Source organism: Camelus bactrianus, chromosome 11 (assembly GCF_048773025.1).
Source record: "Camelus bactrianus isolate YW-2024 breed Bactrian camel chromosome 11, ASM4877302v1, whole genome shotgun sequence".
Classification (NCBI taxonomy): Eukaryota; Metazoa; Chordata; class Mammalia; order Artiodactyla; family Camelidae; genus Camelus; species Camelus bactrianus.
The window spans coordinates 23025554-23046655 of NC_133549.1; the positions used below are offsets into that span (position 1 = coordinate 23025554).

General features: G+C 46.9%; 1 protein-coding gene across 6 annotated transcripts in view; it reads right to left on the minus strand.

Annotated features, from left to right (window-relative positions):
• LHPP (phospholysine phosphohistidine inorganic pyrophosphate phosphatase) overlaps positions 1 to 21102 on the minus strand; it is a 126877-nt gene that overhangs the window by 85849 nt on the left and 19926 nt on the right. For all 6 annotated transcript variants that reach the window (XR_012510075.1, XR_012510074.1, XR_012510073.1 and 3 more), the window contains exons 3-5: positions 19782 to 19935; positions 13027 to 13090; positions 12024 to 12116 (exon numbers count right to left, since the gene is read on the minus strand). Coding sequence is in view for 2 of the 6 variants with exons in the window: in XM_074373433.1 (XP_074229534.1) it covers positions 12024 to 12116; positions 13027 to 13090; positions 19782 to 19935 (311 nt within the window). In the remaining 4 variants the exon portion in view is untranslated. The remainder of the gene's footprint in view (positions 1 to 12023; positions 12117 to 13026; positions 13091 to 19781; positions 19936 to 21102) is intronic.

Below are 21102 nucleotides of genomic sequence, written 5' to 3' on the forward strand. Positions count from 1 at the left end.
TCAACAAAAATGATAAATCCACAGCTCCAAGATTCTAATCAACACCAAGAACAAGAAACACGAAGAAAACTACATCAAGGCACAACACAATCAAATTGCATATGACAGTGACAAGAAAAAAAAATCTTAAAAACAACTGGAGAGGAAAATAAAAGACATGTACAGAGAAACAAAGACATGAGACTTCTCATTGAAAACAATGCACATGAGAAAACAGCGGAACACCATCTTTCTGGAGCACCGTCTTAAAAGTACTGGAAGTGGGGGGAGTGCTTACCTAATACACCATATGCAGCAAAATTATCTTTCAAAAGCAAAGGTGAAATAAAGGCATTTCCAGACATCTAAAGCTATAAGACTTCGTCACCAACAGATCCACACACAAGAAATGTAAAAGGAAGTCCTTCAGGCAAAAGGAAAATGGTACTAAATAGAAATATGGCTCTACACAACAGAATGGACACCTGTGGAAAGGATGCCCATGGGCACATGGTGACCTTTCTAGCCTGCTTCCCCCTCTTCTTCCACTGGCCAACTCTAACCATCTTTTGGGACTCAGCTCAGATGGCCACCACCTTTCATCCCCGAGGCTGGGTTCTGGGGCCTGCCCAAAGCCTCTGTGATTACCCCCTTGCATTGTGTGCACCTGCTGCTTTATAATGGTCATTCATCTCACTCCTCCAAGAGGTGTGAGCCCCTTGAGGGCAGGCTCTGTGCTAATCCTGGGACTCAGCTGATGATTGACACAAGTTTGTTGAGTGAGTCAGTGGTGGTGGAAACACGGTGAGTCACAAACATAGTCCCCACTCTCATGAAGTTCACAGTCAAAGGCAGGTAACTGCACAAACACATAGCCAGGGAGGAGAAGTGCAGGGGTCCGTGAGGCTTGACCTCATGGGATTGATGGTGGTCAGGGAAGGCTTCCTAGAGGTGAGATTTTGCGCTTCAATCTCAAGGGCAAGAGAGGTCAACCAGGTTAGGGGGCTTAGGGGAAGGTGTCAGAGCCTCCCCGGCAGGAGATCACATTTGTACCAATGACCCATCTGCCACCGTTAACCAGGGCAGGTCATACAATGAATTCCCCAAAGCACAGGTCAATAAGCTTGAAGCAAATGTCCTTGGAAACTTCTCCCCAGCAGGCCTTCAAATAAAGAGGAATCAGAGGAGCTTGTGGAAAAGGACAAAGGCTGAGCTGGGGCCGCATCAGGGAGGTAGTTTCAGGTAAATAGGAGGCTTTTCTAACAGTCAGCAGGGGATGCCTCAGAGGGACCAGGCCCCCATCACTTAAGGACACTCAAGCAGAGGCCAGAGAGGAGGGATATAGTTCAGTGGTAGAGCCCACGTGCACAAGGTCCTGGGTTCAGTCCCCAGTACCTCCATTAAACAAACAAAAAAACAAAAGAAACAGAAAGCAAAAAAACAAAACAAAAACAAAAACAAAACAGGCAGAGGCCACAGGGCCTCCATCAGAGAAGCTACAGGGGGACTCTGGCCCCCGGGAGAGCTTGGGCGACACCTGATGCCCACAGTGCCGAGAATTCTGCCAGCGGCAAGGAGCCACACCCGCCGTGTGAGACGTAAGATGTACCTGAAATAAACTGCATTTCTTCCCAGTGAATATTCTAAACTTCATACTTTTCACTAATTTTCTCTGATCTTTCCTCTGCGTTAATGCACGTTCCCCCAAGTGTGTTATGCGTACGGGGCATACATACACTATTTGGTTTCAGGTAGAACAAGGATGTGCATCTTTAATGTAATCGTTTACATTTATTTTTAGAGTAATCTATTTATGGTAAGTGATTCTGGTTTTCCATTTACAGCAGTGATCAAAAGTTCCTTTTAAAATACATTGAAGTGAATCACCTTAAACCACCTTTAAGTAAATCCTGCCACTAAGGACGAGCACCCAGACATGGTAAAATTGGAATTTCTTTTTCCCTAGAATGACCGATGCTGGGGAAAACACTGCCAAGCCCAAATGGGGTTAATTTCGTGTCTACGAGCCCTCACACAGCTGTGTGGAAGTATCAATCACCCAAGCAGCAGCAGCCAGTGGAAACGCGTGTTCCCTGGAGTAGGGGCAGCCACAGAGACCACTGTGAGTCCAAGGGTACCTGCAAAGCCAGGGTCACCTGGGCGACCACACTGCTCACCTGACAGAGGGCGGGGGCAGGGGAGCACCTGGCTTAGGCAGCCAGGCCAGCCACAAGCCCCAGGATGGGATCTACTTTGCCTTTCTCAAGGAGTTGTCTTGACACTGCTGGGTCAGCCTCTGAACATCCACAGCGTTCCAGCTGTCCATTACTGGGGGCTGTATTGCTAGAGAGTGCCTTGGAAATGAAACGAGTCTTCCACTTACTAAACGTCATGCCTGGCATCCTCCAAGCTCTGGGTAAAATAAAATTTTGTGCATGCACACATGTGCTTGTAGCAGAAATTCCCAAGGTGGCAGAAATCCCTCCCGCTACAGAATACTGACTCCCAGGTCTTCCCGGGCCAGGACATTTGTCAATGTGGCCGGTGGAGACGGACCCAGAGAAATCTGGGCCCTTGGAGGAAGAATACGGAGCAGGAGCAGCAGCAGCAGTGGTTCTGCGTGACAACCGCTGCCCAGGCCGAGGCAGAGCCCAGAGCCGGGTGTGAGGGGCGGGGGCCAGGGGCGCCGACGGTGTGCAGCCGCCCGGCGCGGTGATGCCTGTCTGGCCAGCTTGTGGGCTCCGCATACCTAAACGCCTCGGGCCCCTGGGGATCTCGCAGATTTACTGTCGGTGAAAGGCAATAATCACACAAGGAGGAGCAGTTATTGCCAAATCATTTAGGATTTAAAAAATCATTGGCGAGAAGATAGAGGTCAAGAGGTGCGCCGTCGGGGGAAATAAAGAAACCCTACCTGTCAGGCCTGGGCTGCACTGCCTTTCTGACTGCAATATGGCTCAGGGAAGACGGAGACACGCGCCAAGAGGTCGGATGGAACGGAGATATGAGAGCCAGAGGCGCCACCAGAGCCCTTCAGGTGGGTTTTCGGGTTTGGGTTAAAAAAAAACATTCATTTGCCCTTCTTAAATACTGGTCTGTCTGCCCTTGTCTCCTCTTCACCATCCCAGGTGCCAGGGTAAGAACCCATCCTCACAGGGGACGATGTTTGGAACACACACTTCCAGTGCCAAAGAGCTTTCCCAGGAAAGCCCATGTTTCCTGAAGTTTCTAGCCGTCCCGGGGCTCTGCCGGGAGGGGCACTTCTCCCTCCCACGGGGCAGCACACAGCAGGGCTGGTGAAGGAGCAGTGGGTTCAGCCTACACTTCAGCCCCGGGGACACACCCCCAGTCACAGAGGCCTCGAGAGGACATCTAGCACTGAGAAGAGCCCAAGACCCTCCGTCTGCAGGCTCAGAGCAACCAGGCCTTCTCGGGCACCTGGGGGTGCTCAGCACTAAAGAATTTCCCCCACCGTCTGACACGTTCATAAGGAGTAAGATCAACACAGCAAAACTCAAAGAAATTATTTTATAAAAAGTAAGAAACAATGGCGCCAGTGAAGATGCTGGGAAATGAGCACATGCATATATTGCATATACAGCTGGTAAGGAGGCTGAACTGACACCACGTTTCTGAAACAGAAATAAACAACGTGCACCATGGCCTGACAACTACGCCACTAGGATTTCTAAGAAAATAATTTGAAATGCACAAAAGGATGTATGTACAAGGGTTATGTACAAGGCAGAAACTGGAAGTAATCTAAATGTCCAACAATAGGGGATGGGTAAAGTGCATTACGGCAGTAAGGATGGGAATACAGCCTGGTGCTTAAGAAGGTTATGGTCGTCCATATGACGAAATGCTATGCAGGCACAAAAATTACTCTGTGGAAGTGCTTGCATTTGCACGAAGGAAACTGTTCCCAATACAATATTAAGGGGAGGGGGGGATCAGGTTTCAAATAGCAGGTACAGGATTATCCCAATTTTGTGTTAACAATGTATATAGACACCAAAAAAACTGGAAAGCTTGAGCATGATTTCTGTTATTCCAGATTAGTGGAAGGATGAACAATTTTTTCCCTTGTACTTTCTGAGTTTTATCCATCTCCTTTAACAAACAGGAGTCACTTCATAATCAAATTTTTAAGGATTTTTAAGGAGAAAATAAAATCAACTTTTCAAAAAAAGGCTTTAGGGGAGGAAATGTCTTAGGGAAAATAAAGACATGAGATTTTAAAGGTGCCTTATGACCAAGACAGAGCACAAAGGCAACCTCAGAGCTGGCAGTTCCTGGAACTCCTGCCCGTGGCTGGAGGCAGGGGGCTGCAGGAGTCACTCCTCCTGGCCCTCTCTCTCCCGGTGCTCACGGCAAGTAACCCTGAACAGACGCCCAAAGACCAAAGACCATGAACACAGCTTGGGGGATGGATGGGCCAGGGGAGCATTCAGCCAACAAACAGGAGAAGACAAGCCTTCCATACACATACCTGAGGCGAAGGAGGCCGTAAGACAAATGAGTGGCCCCAAGTGGCCCCACGTGGACATTCATACCTCACCCACAGGCCTCCCCACCAAGGGCACAGGCTCTCTCCACGGCCCCGTAGCTAGAATCAATACCCTGAGAACCTGCGAGCAAAATGATGGAGCAGGTCCTTGTTTTATGCCCCGCTCTCTCTGGATAAACCTACAAACTTCGCCCTCTTTTCACCTCCATTTTTGACAGGCTGTCCTGAAGATGCTCACCCTCACCACCCAAAATCTTGTCTAACTTTATTTTCTATATTGGGCCAAAAAGATGTATTTTAATATTTTTCAAAAGAGAAAATGCTATTGTACGACTGAACCTAAACATTCTGGTATGTTGCTGGCCCCTCCTAGAGGACTGGGCACAGCAGAGACCTGGAGGGGACTGGGTCCTCGTGCCTCATCAGCAGCGTAACACTGGCTTCAATAGTTGGCTTTTCTGTGACTATTCCCCAGTGCCCTGGTTCTCAACGGGGGGGGGGGGGGGGGGGGGGCTTTTGTTCCCCTGGGACATTTGGTAATGTCTTGGAGACATCTGTGGTTTCACAACTTGGGGAGGAGGTGGGTACCTTCCACCACAAATAATGACCTGGCCCCAAAATGCCAATAGTGCAGGGCTGAGAGATCCTGCCTTAACCTTAAGATGGAAATGCAAGTACCTGTGACAGGGGATTGGAATAAGGATTTCATGAAATACCTGGATATGCAGGAGATCCCCGGGGTGCCCAGCACATTTGGTGTGCCAAGTATTTAAGGCCCATCCTCTCCAAGCCTCGGGCTCCTCATCTGTGAAATGGGTGCGCCCAGCTTCCAAGCTGCTGCATGTTGGCTTCTGGTGCTGACCAAGCACTCTGGTCTAAACAGTCCCAATTTCCATTAAACCTGCACAACTGGCAACTGATGGAACCTCTTAGATTATGGAAAGTTGCCAAAACCTTCATATCATTGGGGCTTTAGTATGAAGCTATAAAACCGCCCACTGATTCAGAAGCCTTAAACCATGAGAATTAGGTATTTCTAGAAGCAACCTTTAAGGTATGTTATTCTCTGCCTTATTACTGAATCCTAGAAAGGGCCTGGTCACCTCGAGGAGGTTTGAATTTCCAATCTATTAGAGTAATACCAGCAATCTATTATTTCTAGGCTATTGAGGAAAGGTTAAAATGAAGATTGGATTTGGGGAGTTATATCCATTCTGACTGCAGGCTGGAAACTCCTCAGCTGCAAGAAGCAAGCCTAGGTCTGGGAAGAAGCAGTTACCAAGGGAAATGACTGGTGATAACTTTATTGATTAAAGCAGCTTGAAAAATGTAAGGTTTGCCACCGCCTGGCACTTCAGCAAGACAGCTGCTCACAGCCATTTTCATTAAAAATAGAGAAGCAGGAACAGAGAAGTATTACGTTGTGCATAAGACACAGTTCATTCAAAATGGTCTAATTTTGAAATACTGCTTTGAAATGTCTATACATCCTGAGGCTCAAATACCATTAATGAACACTGTAGAAAAACGGTGGGGTTGGGGTATTAAGAACACGCAACTGCCACTCAACCGTCTGTCAAGAGGAGAGACAGTGATGACATCTGAGGGCAAAAGAGAGAATGATAGTGTGGGAGGTAAATAAGATTCAGCTTTGCCACATGAGCTCAGAGCCACCAGAGAAAGCAATTCCTCAGCTCCCCAGAGCCACAGATGCTCGCGTTGCGGGACAGCACAGGGACCACCCAGTAGACAGCAGACCCGCCAGGAATCCAAAACCCTCAGCCCTGGCCGCAGACGCCCTGGTACCTGCCAAATGAGAAGCCTGATCAACTTGACCCCCGAAAGGGCCTCGGCTCCTTTTTGGGGTGTGGGGAGGGCAGTTTCTCATTCAGAATGTAAAAGATGCCAACCGTGAAAGTAACTGGAAAATACCCAACAAACAAAAGTCGGGGGGGGGCAGAGGGATTAACCAAGGTCAGCCACATAAAGACAACCAGAGATAACGTCTTACTCTTCAGTTCCTCTGGTCTTATGTTCTAGGCAGCGACAGGCTTTTATTTTGTTTGTTGGGGGAGGCATGGCATTGGGGGGTAGTTCGAGATGGTTGTGAACACAGTGCTTATCTAATCCTGAATATTGGTTTTTAAACTCAAATTCCAACAGTCAACCTTGCTTCCTCTTGATAACAAATTATCTTCAGAATTCATTCTCTCAAATGCATCCTATGAGTAGGATACAAATATATACACAGTTGTTGATATTTAAGAAATGGAAAGATAAGCCATAGTATTTATAAAAATGGCTACAAGGAGAGACGTGGCAGGAGGCATCAGAAGGGAAAGGACAGAAGCCAGACTTCCTGGAATATATCTTATTTCGTGGATTTGATTTCAGACCTACGTGAAATTTTACATAACTATGAAAAAAAAATTCAAATACTGAAAAACCAGTCCCTTAAAAATTGGAAGAAAAGTGAATTTAAGGAGGGTCCTTTTGGTGACACACCACCCTCTGCCACCCAGAAAGGAAAAGAATAACCTTAGCTTGAAAAAACAGTATTTGGCTGAAAAATCTCTAGAAGGATATGCTCTAAGCAAACAAACAAAAAAACAAAACAAAACAAAACAAAACAAAACAAAACAAAACAAAACAAAAAACTGTCAGAAAAAGAAATCTTTAACAGTACCGGTAATCAGCCTTTCTGTACTCACTAACCAGCCATCACAGAGATGCCGTGTCTTGCAGTCCAGCCCACGCCACTCACACCACTATCCCAGTCTTGGTGGCACTGCCAGGACTGGTGGTGGCACCCACTCTTTTGTGTCTGGCTTCTTTCACACAGCATCGTGTTTTTGAGATTCATGACTCTTGTGCGTATTATGGGCTAAAACAAATGATTATGTTGGTATTCTACAGAGACAGGATTTTTGATATGAAGAAAGGAAACAGACATCTGATGGATGGAATCAAGTGAAAACCCACAGGCCTAAGTCTGAATCAGAAGTTTCAGTATAAACTCATGATGTACTTCATGTTTAAAGATACATATTTTTTTGACCCTTGTGGACTAATAAGGCTCGGAAATGATGACCAACTCAGTAGCGGTAAGAACCATTAATGTCCTGATTGTGGTTTCTAAATACTATTTTCCACTAAAGATAAGCATGGCTCCTTGGAAGGATGGCAGATTCCAGGCCTAGCACAGCGATGTGCAAAGCATATGGGGCTTTGATTCAGTCTGTCCGAACAGCTCATAACACCTCAGAGACCTCTGGGGTCAGGTCAACAGGACTCAGACCAGCTTGAAGAGGCTTCCACTGATCAAAGATACAATACTTTGAGCATGAATTATAATGGTAATGGATTGGAACACATCAAATGTGCTTTTATCCACTTATTTATAGTGATGTATGTAGTTTTAAATCTCCTTTGTTACCTTGGAAGGTGTTAGAGAATCAACTCATTATTTTGAAAACAAATAATAGGAAAGAAACAGGCGTTTATCTGGAGTTTCCGATATGAACTGTCCTTCAGGGGAATAGATAGTGAGGAATTTCCTATATGGAAGAAATCCAGAGAGAAAATGAAGAAGGGATGAGAGAATTCAGACATCCCATTCTGCAGCCCTTAATGAACGAACGGAGTTATGCACCGACCATCAGTAGCTGCTAACACCACAGAAGCAGACAACTGGATGCTCTGTGCCTCCCAGTGGGGGTCACACCACCCCTAGAAAGCAGTTGTCAAAAAACTGACACAGACTCTGAGCCTCTAGATCTAAGCACCCACACACAGGAAGCAGGGAGGACGGGAGCACGAGGAAGGACAGCACTGGAGTGCAATCCACAAAACCCAGGGAAACAAAAGGGAGATGGGGGGGGGGTAGTGCGAAGGGACAGATTAGAAATCACTGGAGAATCCCACCCACCAAGCACAGTGCAAGGACCTCACTTGGATCCTGATTCAAACAAATTGCAAGCACATAAATAATTATAAGACCATTAGGGAAATGTGAATAATGACTGGATATTTGATGAAATTAAGGCATTACTGTTAGTATTATTTAGATGTGATCATGACATTATCAACATTTTTAAAAAAGAACTATCTTTTAGGGACTTTAGAAATATTTACAGATGAAGTGATATGATTTCTGGGAGATGATGCAAAATAATCTAGGGGAGAGGAGTAGGTGGAGGTATAGATAAAACAAGCGGTTATTCATCTAGAAAGAGGTCCTGATGGCCAAAGATGGGACAATTTGAGCAACAAAATAACAATAGGAATGGACTGTGACTCATGGAATAAAACAAACTTCCTTGAGCCCACGTTGGAAAGAATAAAAAAGTAAATGAGAGAAAAAGGAAAGCTCTTCCTTATGGTAAATCTAATCAACAAATTAGAAGGAACGAAGGAAACAGAAATCGCCATTTTGGCAAACATGGTAATGAACTGTTTCAGGTAAGAACTGTCAATAGATGCTCAAGGTTGGAGGGGAAAGAATGACAGGAAAGAGCATATTTACATAGTGTCAACCTCCCCCATCCCTCACCTCCCCCCCACACACGATACTGATTAGTCACAAATGGACAACAGTAACTCTGCAGTGGAGAACAGGCACCTCCGAAGAGGGTCAAGGAGACCATCACCCATCATGGGCAAAGCGCTCTCATGGGCCTCCCGATGGCACGGACCAGGAGGGCACAGCACTGTGTCTGGGAAATGCACAACCAGGATTAAATGTGCCAGAAATGCATAACCTAAAATTACATCATGAGGAAACGTGAGGGACATTCTACAAAAGAACCAGCCAGGACTCTTCAAAAATGCCATGGTCCTAAAAGATGAAGACAGACCGAGGAACTGCTCAGAGTAAAGGGCACTAGGGGGCGTGACATTAAACCAGCGTGGGGGTCCCTGGGTTAGCCAACTCTGTTTAAGGCTAATGTCCTGATTTTATAATTGTTCTGCGATTGTCACGTAATATGTTAGCATTTGAAGAGGCTGGGGTAAAGGCACATGGGAATTCTCTGTACTGTTTTTGCAATCTCTTTGTACATATGAAATTGCTTCAGAGTGAACGGTTAAAAACGATTATTAAAAGGGCTAACTAATGATTACTGAAGCTCAGTTGTGGGTACCTGAGGGTTCGTTATGTTACTCTCTCAGTTTGCTCAGGTATTTGAAATGTTCCACGATAAAAAGTTAAAAAGAAGCGGGGAGGGTGTAGCTCAGTGGTAGAGCACATGCTTAGCAGGCACGACATCCTGAGTTCAATCCCCAGAACCGCCTTAAAAAAAAAGTTAAAAAGAAATGTTTAGAGACAAAACCACCGCATGTAAGGTATAAACCTTTCTGGATCTGATTTTAAAAAGAAAAATCAGAGTAAAAAAATATTTCTGAGACACCCAGGGAACTTTAAATAAGGACTGATACTAGATAACACTAAGGAATCACCATTGATTTTGTTAGGTGGGGTTTTTTCAATGTGATAAAATTTACCAACACAACCATTTTGAAGTGTACAATCAGTGGCATGAAGTACGTTCACAACGTTGTGCAATTGTCACCACCATCTACTTCCAGCCATTTTCTTCCCCCGAAAAGGAGACCTCACACCCCTCGGCAGGCACTCCCCACCCCTCACACTCCCAGCCCCCGGCAACCACCAATCCGTTTTGTCTCTACGGATTGGCCTATTCTGAACATTTCGCATAAATGTTAAATATATTAAAATGTGGCCTTTTGTGACTGGTTCCTTTTACTTACCATAATGTTTCCAAGGTTCATCCACACTGTAGCATTTATCAGCATTTCATTCTTTTTATAGCTGAAATATTCCTTTGTGACAATAAACCGCATTTTGTTCATCCATTCATTTGCAGATGAACATTTGCATTATTTCCACCTTTTGGTGATTGTGAACAGTGCTGCTATGAATATTCATGTATAAGTTTTTGTTTGAACACCTGCTTTCACTCCTTTTGGATAGACACCTAGTAGTGGAATTGTTGGGTCAAATGGTAATTCTATGTTTAATTTATTAACCCACCATGGAACTGTTTTCCACAGTGGCTGTTTTTCATAGTGGGTGCTCCACTGTACATTCCTGCCAGTATTCCTATATGTGGGTTCCAATTTCTCCACATCCTTGCCAACGTTTCTCATTTTCCTTTTAAAATTATGGCCATCCAAGTGGGTGTGAGGTGGGACCTCACTGTGGTTTTGATTTGTATTTCCCTAAGCACTGATGACGCTGAACATCTTTTTGTGTGTTTGTTGGCCACTGTCAGGTGTCTTAATGCATTGTAATTAGGTCAGAAACAACCACCATTTTTTGAAAGGCATACTATAATTTGAAAGGATAGGATAACATTAAAGTATGAGGTTTGCTTTAAAATACAACAGAAAAAAAAAACCAAGTAAATTTTTAAAAAGAAAAGGGACAGAAGAAGGGAATATGACAAAATCTTTTCATTGTTGAGTCTGGGTGACAGATGTATGGGGAGAATCACCGTATCCTTCTCTCCGCTGTTGTGTATGTTTAAAGTTTGTCACAGTATAAAACAAATTATAAATGTTGTCACTATGAAATGCAGCCGTGAAAACCAGGTTTCTATCCCTGCAGGCTTCACTCATTCAAAAACATAAGCCTCTCCTTCTCTATCAGCCTCACAGGGCATTTCCCGGGGATTTCTTGGGGAGCCACAAGACCTAGATTTTCTGACATCTGTGACTCTCCGGGGAGGTTTGGGTCCAGAGGTTCCAGACTTTGTGGCTGTGGGCTGTCTTTCTCTAAGCATCATGAGCAATTGATGTCCTAGACCAGAACACATGTGGGAAATTCGGGTCCAACAATAAAGGAGCACCACGGTGATCCTGGGGGTACCAGCCTTGCCACAGCATGTGTCCAAACCAGACAGCAGGGCAGCCCTGGCCACCAGCAGACATATGCCCATTGTTTCTTCAACAATACTGTCAGGAACCCATCGGCTGGAAGGGACCAACTCACACTACCTGGGAAGGGGAGGTGTGAGGATGGGCACTGTGGATACTAAAATTGTAACTGCTTTTTTCTTCCTTTTAAGATATATGTTTGGAAAGCAACCTCTCTCAAAAAATAGTTCGAATGCAAAGGTGACAAGATGCATGATTTTATTCTTACCTAGTCTTTAAATCTTGCTGTATATTGTCTTTCCAATGAAATACTTTTAATGTGCTGATAGAACCTGTCTATCATCCTTCCAGAGAAGCAGCAAAAGTCACTTAGAAAAAGCCACGGGTATTTCTGTTTCTCACTCTTTTACTGAAACTAATTTAACAGGTTGAAACCATTCTGTGCGCCTCCTTTGCTGTCTTTTTTCCCCCTTTCCAGTCTAATCAGATCTCATGGCGGGTGGCGGTGGAAGGTCCCAACTGGGCTGCCTGGCCAACCTCAAACCCATCTCAGGCATGGAGGCGGCCTCGGGGTGAGCACTCTGGGTATCCCCCGACAGCTGCCTCTGCACACACACTTTGTGGGGAGCCATCCTACCTGGTGGGCCTCCACTCCCATCTCTTGCAGGGCAGACTTGAAAAACTCGGGAGAAGGCTTCCCCACCACCTCCGCTTCAATACCACAGGCATACTGCGAAAAGAGAAAAGGACGTGACGGTTGGGAACAAGTAACAGGTGAATGAACCACCTGAGCTGCAGGGAAATCCTGCCCCATGTGTGCACCCATGGGCCACAGGACTCCAAAGGGCAAGACAGACGGGGCTGAGAGATCGCTTTGCAAGCAAGTGTCACAACTCTACATCGGGCTGCCCAGGGTGCTCGGAGCACCCACCACCAGACGCCCTGCCATGTGCTTGAGCTCGCCAGGAGGCGGTCCACAGCGGGCCACACATGACCATGCTCTCACCTGCATTCCTGCTTCTCCCTTCCTTTCTCCCCCTGCCCACTCCCACCTCTGTCAAAGGTCCTCCAGGGAAAAGCTCCAGGGCCCCATCTGCAGCCTGTCCATCCCTCCCACCTGAGTGCACATAGGCAGGAGCCGATGTAGCAGTGAGGACGGGCGGTGATACGAGCTGACCTGGGCAGGAGCCCGGGCTGGGGCAGCTGACCGGGCACAGGTCAGAGCAGGAGCCCCATCTGAGCCTTGCCTTGGAAACTGGAGAAAGGAGTTGGGAAAGAGGCCAGTTGGGATACACTGAGCTCGAGGTGCTGCAGACAAGCAGGGTCAGGAATGAGGCAGGTGGTTTGCACATATACAGAAGCCAAGAATCCGAGAGGAGAGTGGCAGAGAGTGGGCGGGGAGGGCCAGTGGGGTCAGCAGCAGGTGGTGCGGTAGGGGGAACAGACTGATGACCAGGGCAACTGAGGGCCAAGCTACAGAGGATGGGGGTGCCAGGCTTGAAGCCTCAAACAGGGGGGTCTATTCTGAAAACATAAAAGGCAGTTTGAACATTGAGCACACCCCCTTCTCCAGAAAGACCAGAAACATCCCAGTCGGCCCTGAGATCTGAAGAGGATGTGGACAGACCCAGGGCAGGTACCTCAAGCGCCTTCATGTAGGGACCAACGTCCAGCAACAGGCCAGAGGTCTCCTTGTAGTAGCGTCTAGAAAAGAGAAGAGGACAAGGTGAGATGAGCCCAGAGGCCTAGGAAGTTCTGTCAGCTCAAGAGAGGGTGACGGTCAGTTCAGACACCATGCTGAGAATGACGGACGGAGGTCAGCAGGACAGAGCCCAGTGGTGATCACCACACCCGGCGCCCGGGCGGAAGGGGCGGAGGCCAGCTGCTCGCGATCAGAATGGCCCCTGCTGCCAGCCTCGTGGGGACCCCGCCGCACTGACTAACAGGGCAGCTGGGTCCAGGTGCTAACAAAGAGAAACACAAGTGATCTGTGTTCTGGGAAAGGACAGCAGGTCCACAGAGCATGTGGCGAACCCCTAATTGCTAATAATTAACCCCTCATGCTGCCTGGAGAAAAAAAACTCCATTAGTTCCACAGCCCCCTGCTGCATCTCCTGTTACCCAGGAGTCAGGGCCCAGATGCTTCTAGGAGAAGACAACCTCACTGGTTCTTCCCGCCTCACTGGAGGCCAAGAGAGCTTGGCTCACAGGAGCTTGCCTTCTGAAGACGGTTTCATGTCTTCACTCTTGCGAGCGCTGTGCTGCGGTCCAGCTGCCACTGCCTCGCCCACCCCAGGCCACACACAGGCCTCTCAGGACACACGGTGGACCAAGCCCAGTTCCCTCTGAGCAAAGCCATCTGACTACAAAGTGGGGGGAAGGTAGTTTACTCTGTGCTGCTGTGAAGACAGGGTTAAGGGAAACCCAGGACTGTTAAAATGTTGTGAGACCCATCACATCAGGTACACGACCTTCGAGTTTGGGAGACATTAAACAACACGTATGTGGAGAACCAAAGAGAAGCAAAGTGAAGCACTTCTTTTTAACTGTGGGACTCTGGGCTGCTTAAGCCCTCTGGGCCTCAGTTTTCTACTCTGTAAAATGGGCAAAAAGAAACTCCAGTATCTAACTCATACATTGTGAGGCTTGAGCAAACTAACACAGGCAAAGTTCTTAACGTGATCCCTGCAATGCAGAAACTGCTCCAAAAACGTCAGGGAAAATTGTTATAGACACCTGTTCACCTAGACTGAGATGAGCAGTAAGACAGGAGCCGGGGGAGAAAGAACGAACAGGGTCTTTCCAATTTGTGGGGGCTGAAACCTGTTCTGTGCCTACTGGAAATGGCAGAACTGAGCTCCTGGAAGCTGCCCCAGGGCTGTGCCCTTCCTCCAGCCCTGCCTGTCCCTCTCTGTACCCAGCTGAAGCCTTCCAGGATGCAGGAGCCTCACCGTCCGTGGTATTTACCCGGCGCTCAGGTGGACAGGCGCTCTCCTGACCTGCATTCTCCCCGGCTGGCCTCAGTAGCTTCAGCTAGGCTGCAAGGCTTCAGCCAAACCCCTGGCCTCGGCAAGGGCTGGTCCCCTGCCACTCACCCGTGTCAGGTGGATTAGAGCCCGTTTGCTGAAGCCATGGGGGCATCTCCCATCAGGATAGGACTCAGTCTCCAAGTGCACCCCAGGCCTCTCGAGCGGGGTCCGAGGCTCTGCACCCCAGAGGCCCAGCTGGGACACCGCACACTTTCAGGAAACCACGAGAACTAACACTGCTTACTGAGCCAGGACCTGCAAATGTGCCCCTTTTTAAAAGGTGATCCCAAAACACAGGCTTTGAGGTCCCTACCTGCATTTGTCTTAAATCTGGAATTCAGACATCTATTTTGCATTTATATAGCCTCAAAAAAGTGTTTCTTCTCATTTTTCTCATTTCTACCATAAATTGCTTTGGTATGATATTTCCTCAGCGAGGTCCAGAGTCAGAAGGAAAGGCCAAGTAAAGCAAAATCTGGCCAAGAGGCAGAGGGATACACTGGGTGCTGGGGTCTGTGCTCACGGGGCTGCAGCTGGCATCTGTGAACTCAGTCCCTCAAACATTCAGGACACAGCTGTCCCATACCCCTTTGCAGGGGACACTCTCAGACCCAGCATGCTCCCCAGGGATGCCTGGTCTGGTGGGGAAGCAGGCAAGTCCACAGACAAACACAAAACGGCAGGAAGTGGGCAGTGATAAGGGGGACCCTGTGCTCTGCGCACTCTGACTGAGGAGGCTGGACATGCTGGGGACGGGGAGGCAGGGAGGCCTCCTAGAGAAGGAAACATCAAGGCTGAGAGGGAAGGTAAAGGGGGCGGAATAGAAGAGTCCAGGCCCGGGAGCCTCTCGGAACCGGTACCCTGCTGGGGACCCTCGGACCAGATGCTCCTCCAGGTGCTGAGAGCCACCCTCCTCACAAGGGGGCAATGGGAGGGGGTGTGGGGAGGGCCTCTCTGAGGACAGGGCATGTGAGCCAGGCACGGAGGACCGAGGCGAGGAAAGAATGCGGCCGGCATAGCAGAGGCTTACTCAGGCGCCAAGAAAAAATTATAAAACAAGGCTGCTCTGTTGCAACACGCACAGCTCTGTTTGGAACTGAGGATTCTACAGGCCTCTGGCCCAGTGCAGCCTCAGCTCCGAGACAGCTGGAGGAGGCAGGAGCTGGTGCACCTCCCCCAGGAAAGGCCTCCCAAGGACACCCCCACGGCACTGCTTCTGCCCATCTCCTCCTTCTCCAGGTCTTCCTTCCACAGTGTCGGAAACCTGCACTTTCTTAGGTTTCAGTTTAGTCCTGATGGGAAGGAAACACTCAACAGGCCGCTAAAAGTACCCAATCAAAACCCTGTCTTTGGACACAACATTGTAAAATGACTATACTTCAATAAAAATATATATACACCCCTCCCCCAAAAAATACCTTTGTCTTTGTTACACTAATTTTTTGACCCTAAAGAAAAAATTGACTTCCATAAATCAAAATTAGAAATCTCAATATTTCTTTTTTAACTGTACCTGGGCTTGTTTTTATAGTGCCCAGAATTTGTCTTTATTTCTTGCTCATTCAGGAAAACAAAAAGGCATCTTGAAGGCCATCTGTTAGCTGTAAACATTTTCAGAGATACAGTAAATACAAGTAGCTAATCAATTTTTTAAAATATAAAGACCCAAGTTACTCTTGAAACACAAGAGATTTGATATATTTATCTTTTTTCACTGGTGTACTAAAAGCAACAGCAGGCCTGGCAAGAATGGAGTGTTCCAGCCACAGAGAAGAAACTGTGGATTCTGGAAAGACAGGGAAAAGCTGGGGAGCAGTCAGATAGATTTTATGCTTTATTCTTCTGCCCTTCCGATTATTCAGCACAGCCTCCCTTAAAAATGACCACTTGACCTCTCCCACAAGAGCCATTAACCTTCCATAGTCTGTCGCGTAAACAGCTTAATTTTCTGACAGCGGCATGACAGAAGAAATTACAAAGGCAATTCCCACTCTTGGTCCAAACAGATGCCAAATGTAAATCACTCCGTTTCCAGGAGGAGGATATTCTGCCCCAGCGCCTCCGCCATCCTGCCTCCTTGGGGGCACCACGCGGCCCTGCTCTGGTGGAGGACAGCCCCTCACCATCGGCAACCCCCACTCCGATGTGACAGCAACTCTTCGTGGATCCTTGGGCTGTCCCAAGAAGCTATAACCCAAGCCTGAAAGCTGTTGGTTCCTTTCTCTGATGTTTGATCACCCAACCTATAGCCCAAGCCAGAAGCCCCACCAGCTGGAGGCTCCACTAGTTGCTTATTTGGAAAACAAACCCTTGCCTTACTATTGAATTTACTGCAGAATCACAAAGCTAAAAGAAACCGATTCCGTATTTTTTTCTTTTTCAACATACCTATTTTGATTGCTATCCATAATCTGGAATTATAGCTTTTAATAATTAGAGACAATTTTAAAGAAAAAAGTTTTAACAGAAATGAATTACAGCAGAGCTTCTTAAATGTGTTGTTCTCTAGTGACAGGCTGGTAACTTTAGGGATGCAAACAGGACACAGAGCATAGCCAGGAGCGTAAAAGGGTTAAGCAGGCCAGGTTCTCTGGTTGGCAGGGACATAAACTGCAGAAGGTTGTTAGGTTAGAAAGGGGACAGTGACAGTTAATTTTATGTCAACTTGGCTGGGCCAAGCTACCTAGATATTGGTCTAACAGTACTCTGGATGCTTCTGTGAAGATGTTTCTTAGATGAGATTAACATTTACAACAGTGGACTTTGAGTAAAGCAGATTTCTCTCCATAATGTGGTGGGCCTCGTCCAATCAGCTGAAGGCCAGACTGGAACAAAGTCTAACCTCTCCAAGCAAGAAGGAATCTGCCAGCAGACAGCCTTGGGATTCAGACTGCAACTCTTCCCTAAGTCTCCAGCGTGCCAGCCTACCCTGCAGATTTTGGATATACTTAACCTCCATAATCAACTTCTCTTTATATACAGATCTTCCTCGACTTACTATTGGGTTACATCCTGATAAACCTATCGTAAGTTGAAAATATAAGTAAAAAATGCAATTAATAAACCTTACCTACCAAATACCACAGCTTAGCCCAGCCTACCTTAAATGTGCTCACTTATATTCGCCTACAATTGGGCAGAATCATCTAACACAAAATCTATTTTAGAATAAAGCATTCATGATCTCATGTAATTTATTAAATACGGGAACAGAACAATTTTAAGTGTATCAGTTGTTCACCCTCACGATCGCGTGGCTCACTGGGCTCTCCACCACTGCCCAGTATCACAAGAGGGTATTTACTGCATCCAGGAAAAGATCAAAATTCAAAATTCAAAGTATGGTTTTCACTGCACATGCATAGCTTTCACACTATCATAAAGTCAAAAAATCCTAACTTGAATCATCGCTAAGTCAGGGACTGTACATATATGTACCTCCACATCCTACTGGTTCTGTTTCTCTGGAGAACACTGACTAACACAGGACACTTCTCATTTACATGAGAAACACACTAGAATGTTTGTAGTTCCTAAAAGAAATATTTCTCCTCTTTCCTTTCTTGAAATCGCTCTCGTTTGCCTATTTTGAAACAGACATAACCATGCAAAAATATTTCTCTACTGTGAGAAAGACAAACAAGACGAATGGCAATCGACTCTGAAGCTTGGAGAAGGAGTAACAGGAGGTGGTGGGGTCTGTGGTGAACCAAGACCAGTGGAGGCTGTGGCTCCAGCCAAGCTGTGGTGCGCTCGGGAATGCGGGGCCAGTGCTGCCAGATCTTCTGATTTTTCAGAAGAATCCAGAAATTTCGTTACTTTATGTAAAATCTCCCAATTTTTAAAACAGGCTCAAAAAAAATTTAAGATCTTGTGTGGGCCAAATACCTGCTCTTGAATGTTGCCTAGAGGTGACACAGCACAGGCTCTCGGTGGCACTCTGGCTCTGCTGGCATTTATCGATGGTGGAACCACAGTTTACTTCACCTCCCTATGCCTCAGTATGCCCCATCTGTAAAATGGCAATGATACTGCCTACAGCTTATGGTGCTATGGTCAGAAGTTAACACCGCGAACTACGTAAAGTGCTTAGCAATGGCTGGTGGCCAGATCAAGTCCCTCTCGTGTCTACTGGAACAGCCACTGTGTTCAGCAGACAGAGGTAGGAAGCTCCCAGTCACCAGGAGCACCTAAGCCAGGAAACGCTTCCTCAGAGATGGCCACAGAATTCTTGCCCCGCACGAGAAGCTGGGGTGGGACCCCAGTATCCTTGCAACCATCCTTAGAGCCTATGATTCTAAAATGCTAGTGCTGCTTCCATGGAGAACAGAATAAATCTGCTCGGCTTTCTGGAAAGCAACTTGGCAACATGTGTCCAGAACCTCAAAAATACACATCATCCGAAATGCACGAAGATACTGATCACAGCCTCACTTTGGTAGAAAATCAGAAACAACCTAAGTGTCCATTAGTAGGCATCAGTTAAAAAGCTACAGGAGAGACTGTTAAAAAAAATTATAGGAATAGCCTTGCTGCAGAGATATCTACTTATTGTATGGAAAAACATTTACAAAATATTATTTGGTGAACAGTTAAAAACAGGCGAAGACATCACTGTTGCGAACACACCCATCCGTGATGATCCACCTGCACAGGGAGCCGCGGAGGACACGCACCAAAACGCGGACAGCTATTTTCTCGGGCGGTGGGACTGAACATTCTTTTTGTTTTTTTCTTTTTGTTCATCTGTATTTTCTAATTTTTCTCCAATAAACGTGTGCAGTCTTGGTGGTAAAAGAGGTTAAGGAAAATAATCAACATGGTTTTTTAAAAGAGATGGTGAGGGCTGGGCTAAAGACTCAGACAATAATGTTGGTCACAAACTCATGACCTTACAGAGACCGTGCTGTGCAGATGTGGGGCCCAGAAGAGAGCATCCCATGAGCCCTTAAGCCTGTTTTCCACTATTAGGTGTCCCCTCAGCACAATCCATCCATGCCTTGTACTGAATCCTGTGGAAATGGACCTAAACTTGGGACAGTTAGCATGTGCCCCCTGAGATACCCAGGGGTCCCCTCTGCAGTGACCCTCCTGACCCTCCCCTGCCCCAGAGCCTCTCCCAGCCTCAGAGCCATGTGGAAGCTTGACTGGCCAGCTCCTAAAGATGGGGCATTCTAATAGCCTCAAAAATTATCAAAAGAGAGAAATGAAGAAATGAAGGGGGAAAAAAGAAAGAAAAAGGGAGGCAAGGGAAAGGAAGTCACTCCGTGCCCACTTCTCCCATCTTCTCTGAGGATTCTCTAAGTCAGAGATGCATGCAGCATCGTCCAAAGAGCCAGAAACGACTCTCCCTGCAGCCGACTTACCCTTTTCCCAGTGAGAGGAGCACAGGATTTTCCAGCTCCATGAGCACCTGGAAAGCTTTATTCATGTTGTGATAAGAAAAGCTTTCTCCTGCATCTGCAATTACGACACAGTTTGGGTTGGACGTGTCTATTTGATCAAATTCTGAGCGGACTCCTGGAAAGAGAGAGGAAGAAGGATGAAGCCAGGGGTGGCCTTCCTCCCATCGCCCACCAGCGACACCTGTGCCCGCAGTCTGCCTGTCCCTTTCTCAGGTGCTCTCTTCCATCCTCACAGCTGCCATGGGAGGTGGGCAAGGAAGGGGCATTACTCCCATTTTACAGATGAAGGAATTTTGGCTCCCCACAGTTAGAGGGCTTGTTAGGAGAAAGACGGACCTATCCCTGGGACCCCCACCCCAACACTAGAATCACCCCAGGAGCTCCCTTAATTCAGTATTATAGTCAGAATATCTGTAACTTTGCAACCAAGAAGGGAAATCTGTCTGGAAGGCACAAACTCCTAACTGGAGGGCAAAATGAGGCTGCTTGCAACCTTTCCAGAGTTGGTTCTGCTGGCTCCAAACTGTAAGAACCACTCTCATCTTTCAGCCAAACCCCACTGGAGACAGGACAGCAGGACACATGTGCGTCCTGAGTGTATGAACTCATCCCCGCCGGCCTCAGCACCAGCCCCCTCAGGAGTCTCCTCCTCCTCCTCCTCTATCCTCCCCATTTTAAATTAAAATAGGGAAAGCTGCAAGAATAAATCAAGTCACTGGCCTAATGTCTTAGTTCCTTGGAAGAAACATGCTCTCACCTCTCTTGGTATTAGATGTTGACCTTTCTGAATTAAAAAAAAACAAAACTGAAGTAGGGGGAGTATATAGCTCAAGTGATAAAGAGCATGCTTAGCATGCATGAGGTCCTGGGTTCAATCCCCAGTACCTCCTCTAAAAATAAAGAAATAAACCTAACTACCTCCCCCATTAAAAAAAAAAAAGAATTTTTTTAATTGAAGTAACCACAATGAGATACCACTTCATACCCACCAGAATGGAGAGGCTGACACCACCAAGTGCTGGTGAGGCTGTGGAGCAGCAGGAATGTAAAATGATACGGGCCCTCTGGGAAAGGGGCTGGCAGTTTCTCATAAAACTGAACACATACCTACCCTATGACCCAGAAAGGTCACTCCTAAGTGTTTATCCAAAAGAACTACGCAGGAATGTTCACAGCAGATTTATTCCTAATGGCCTAAACCTGAAACAACTCAGGTGTCTAGCAACAGGGGAATGGATAAACAAACCATGGGATGTTCACGCAAAGGAATACCACTCTGCAG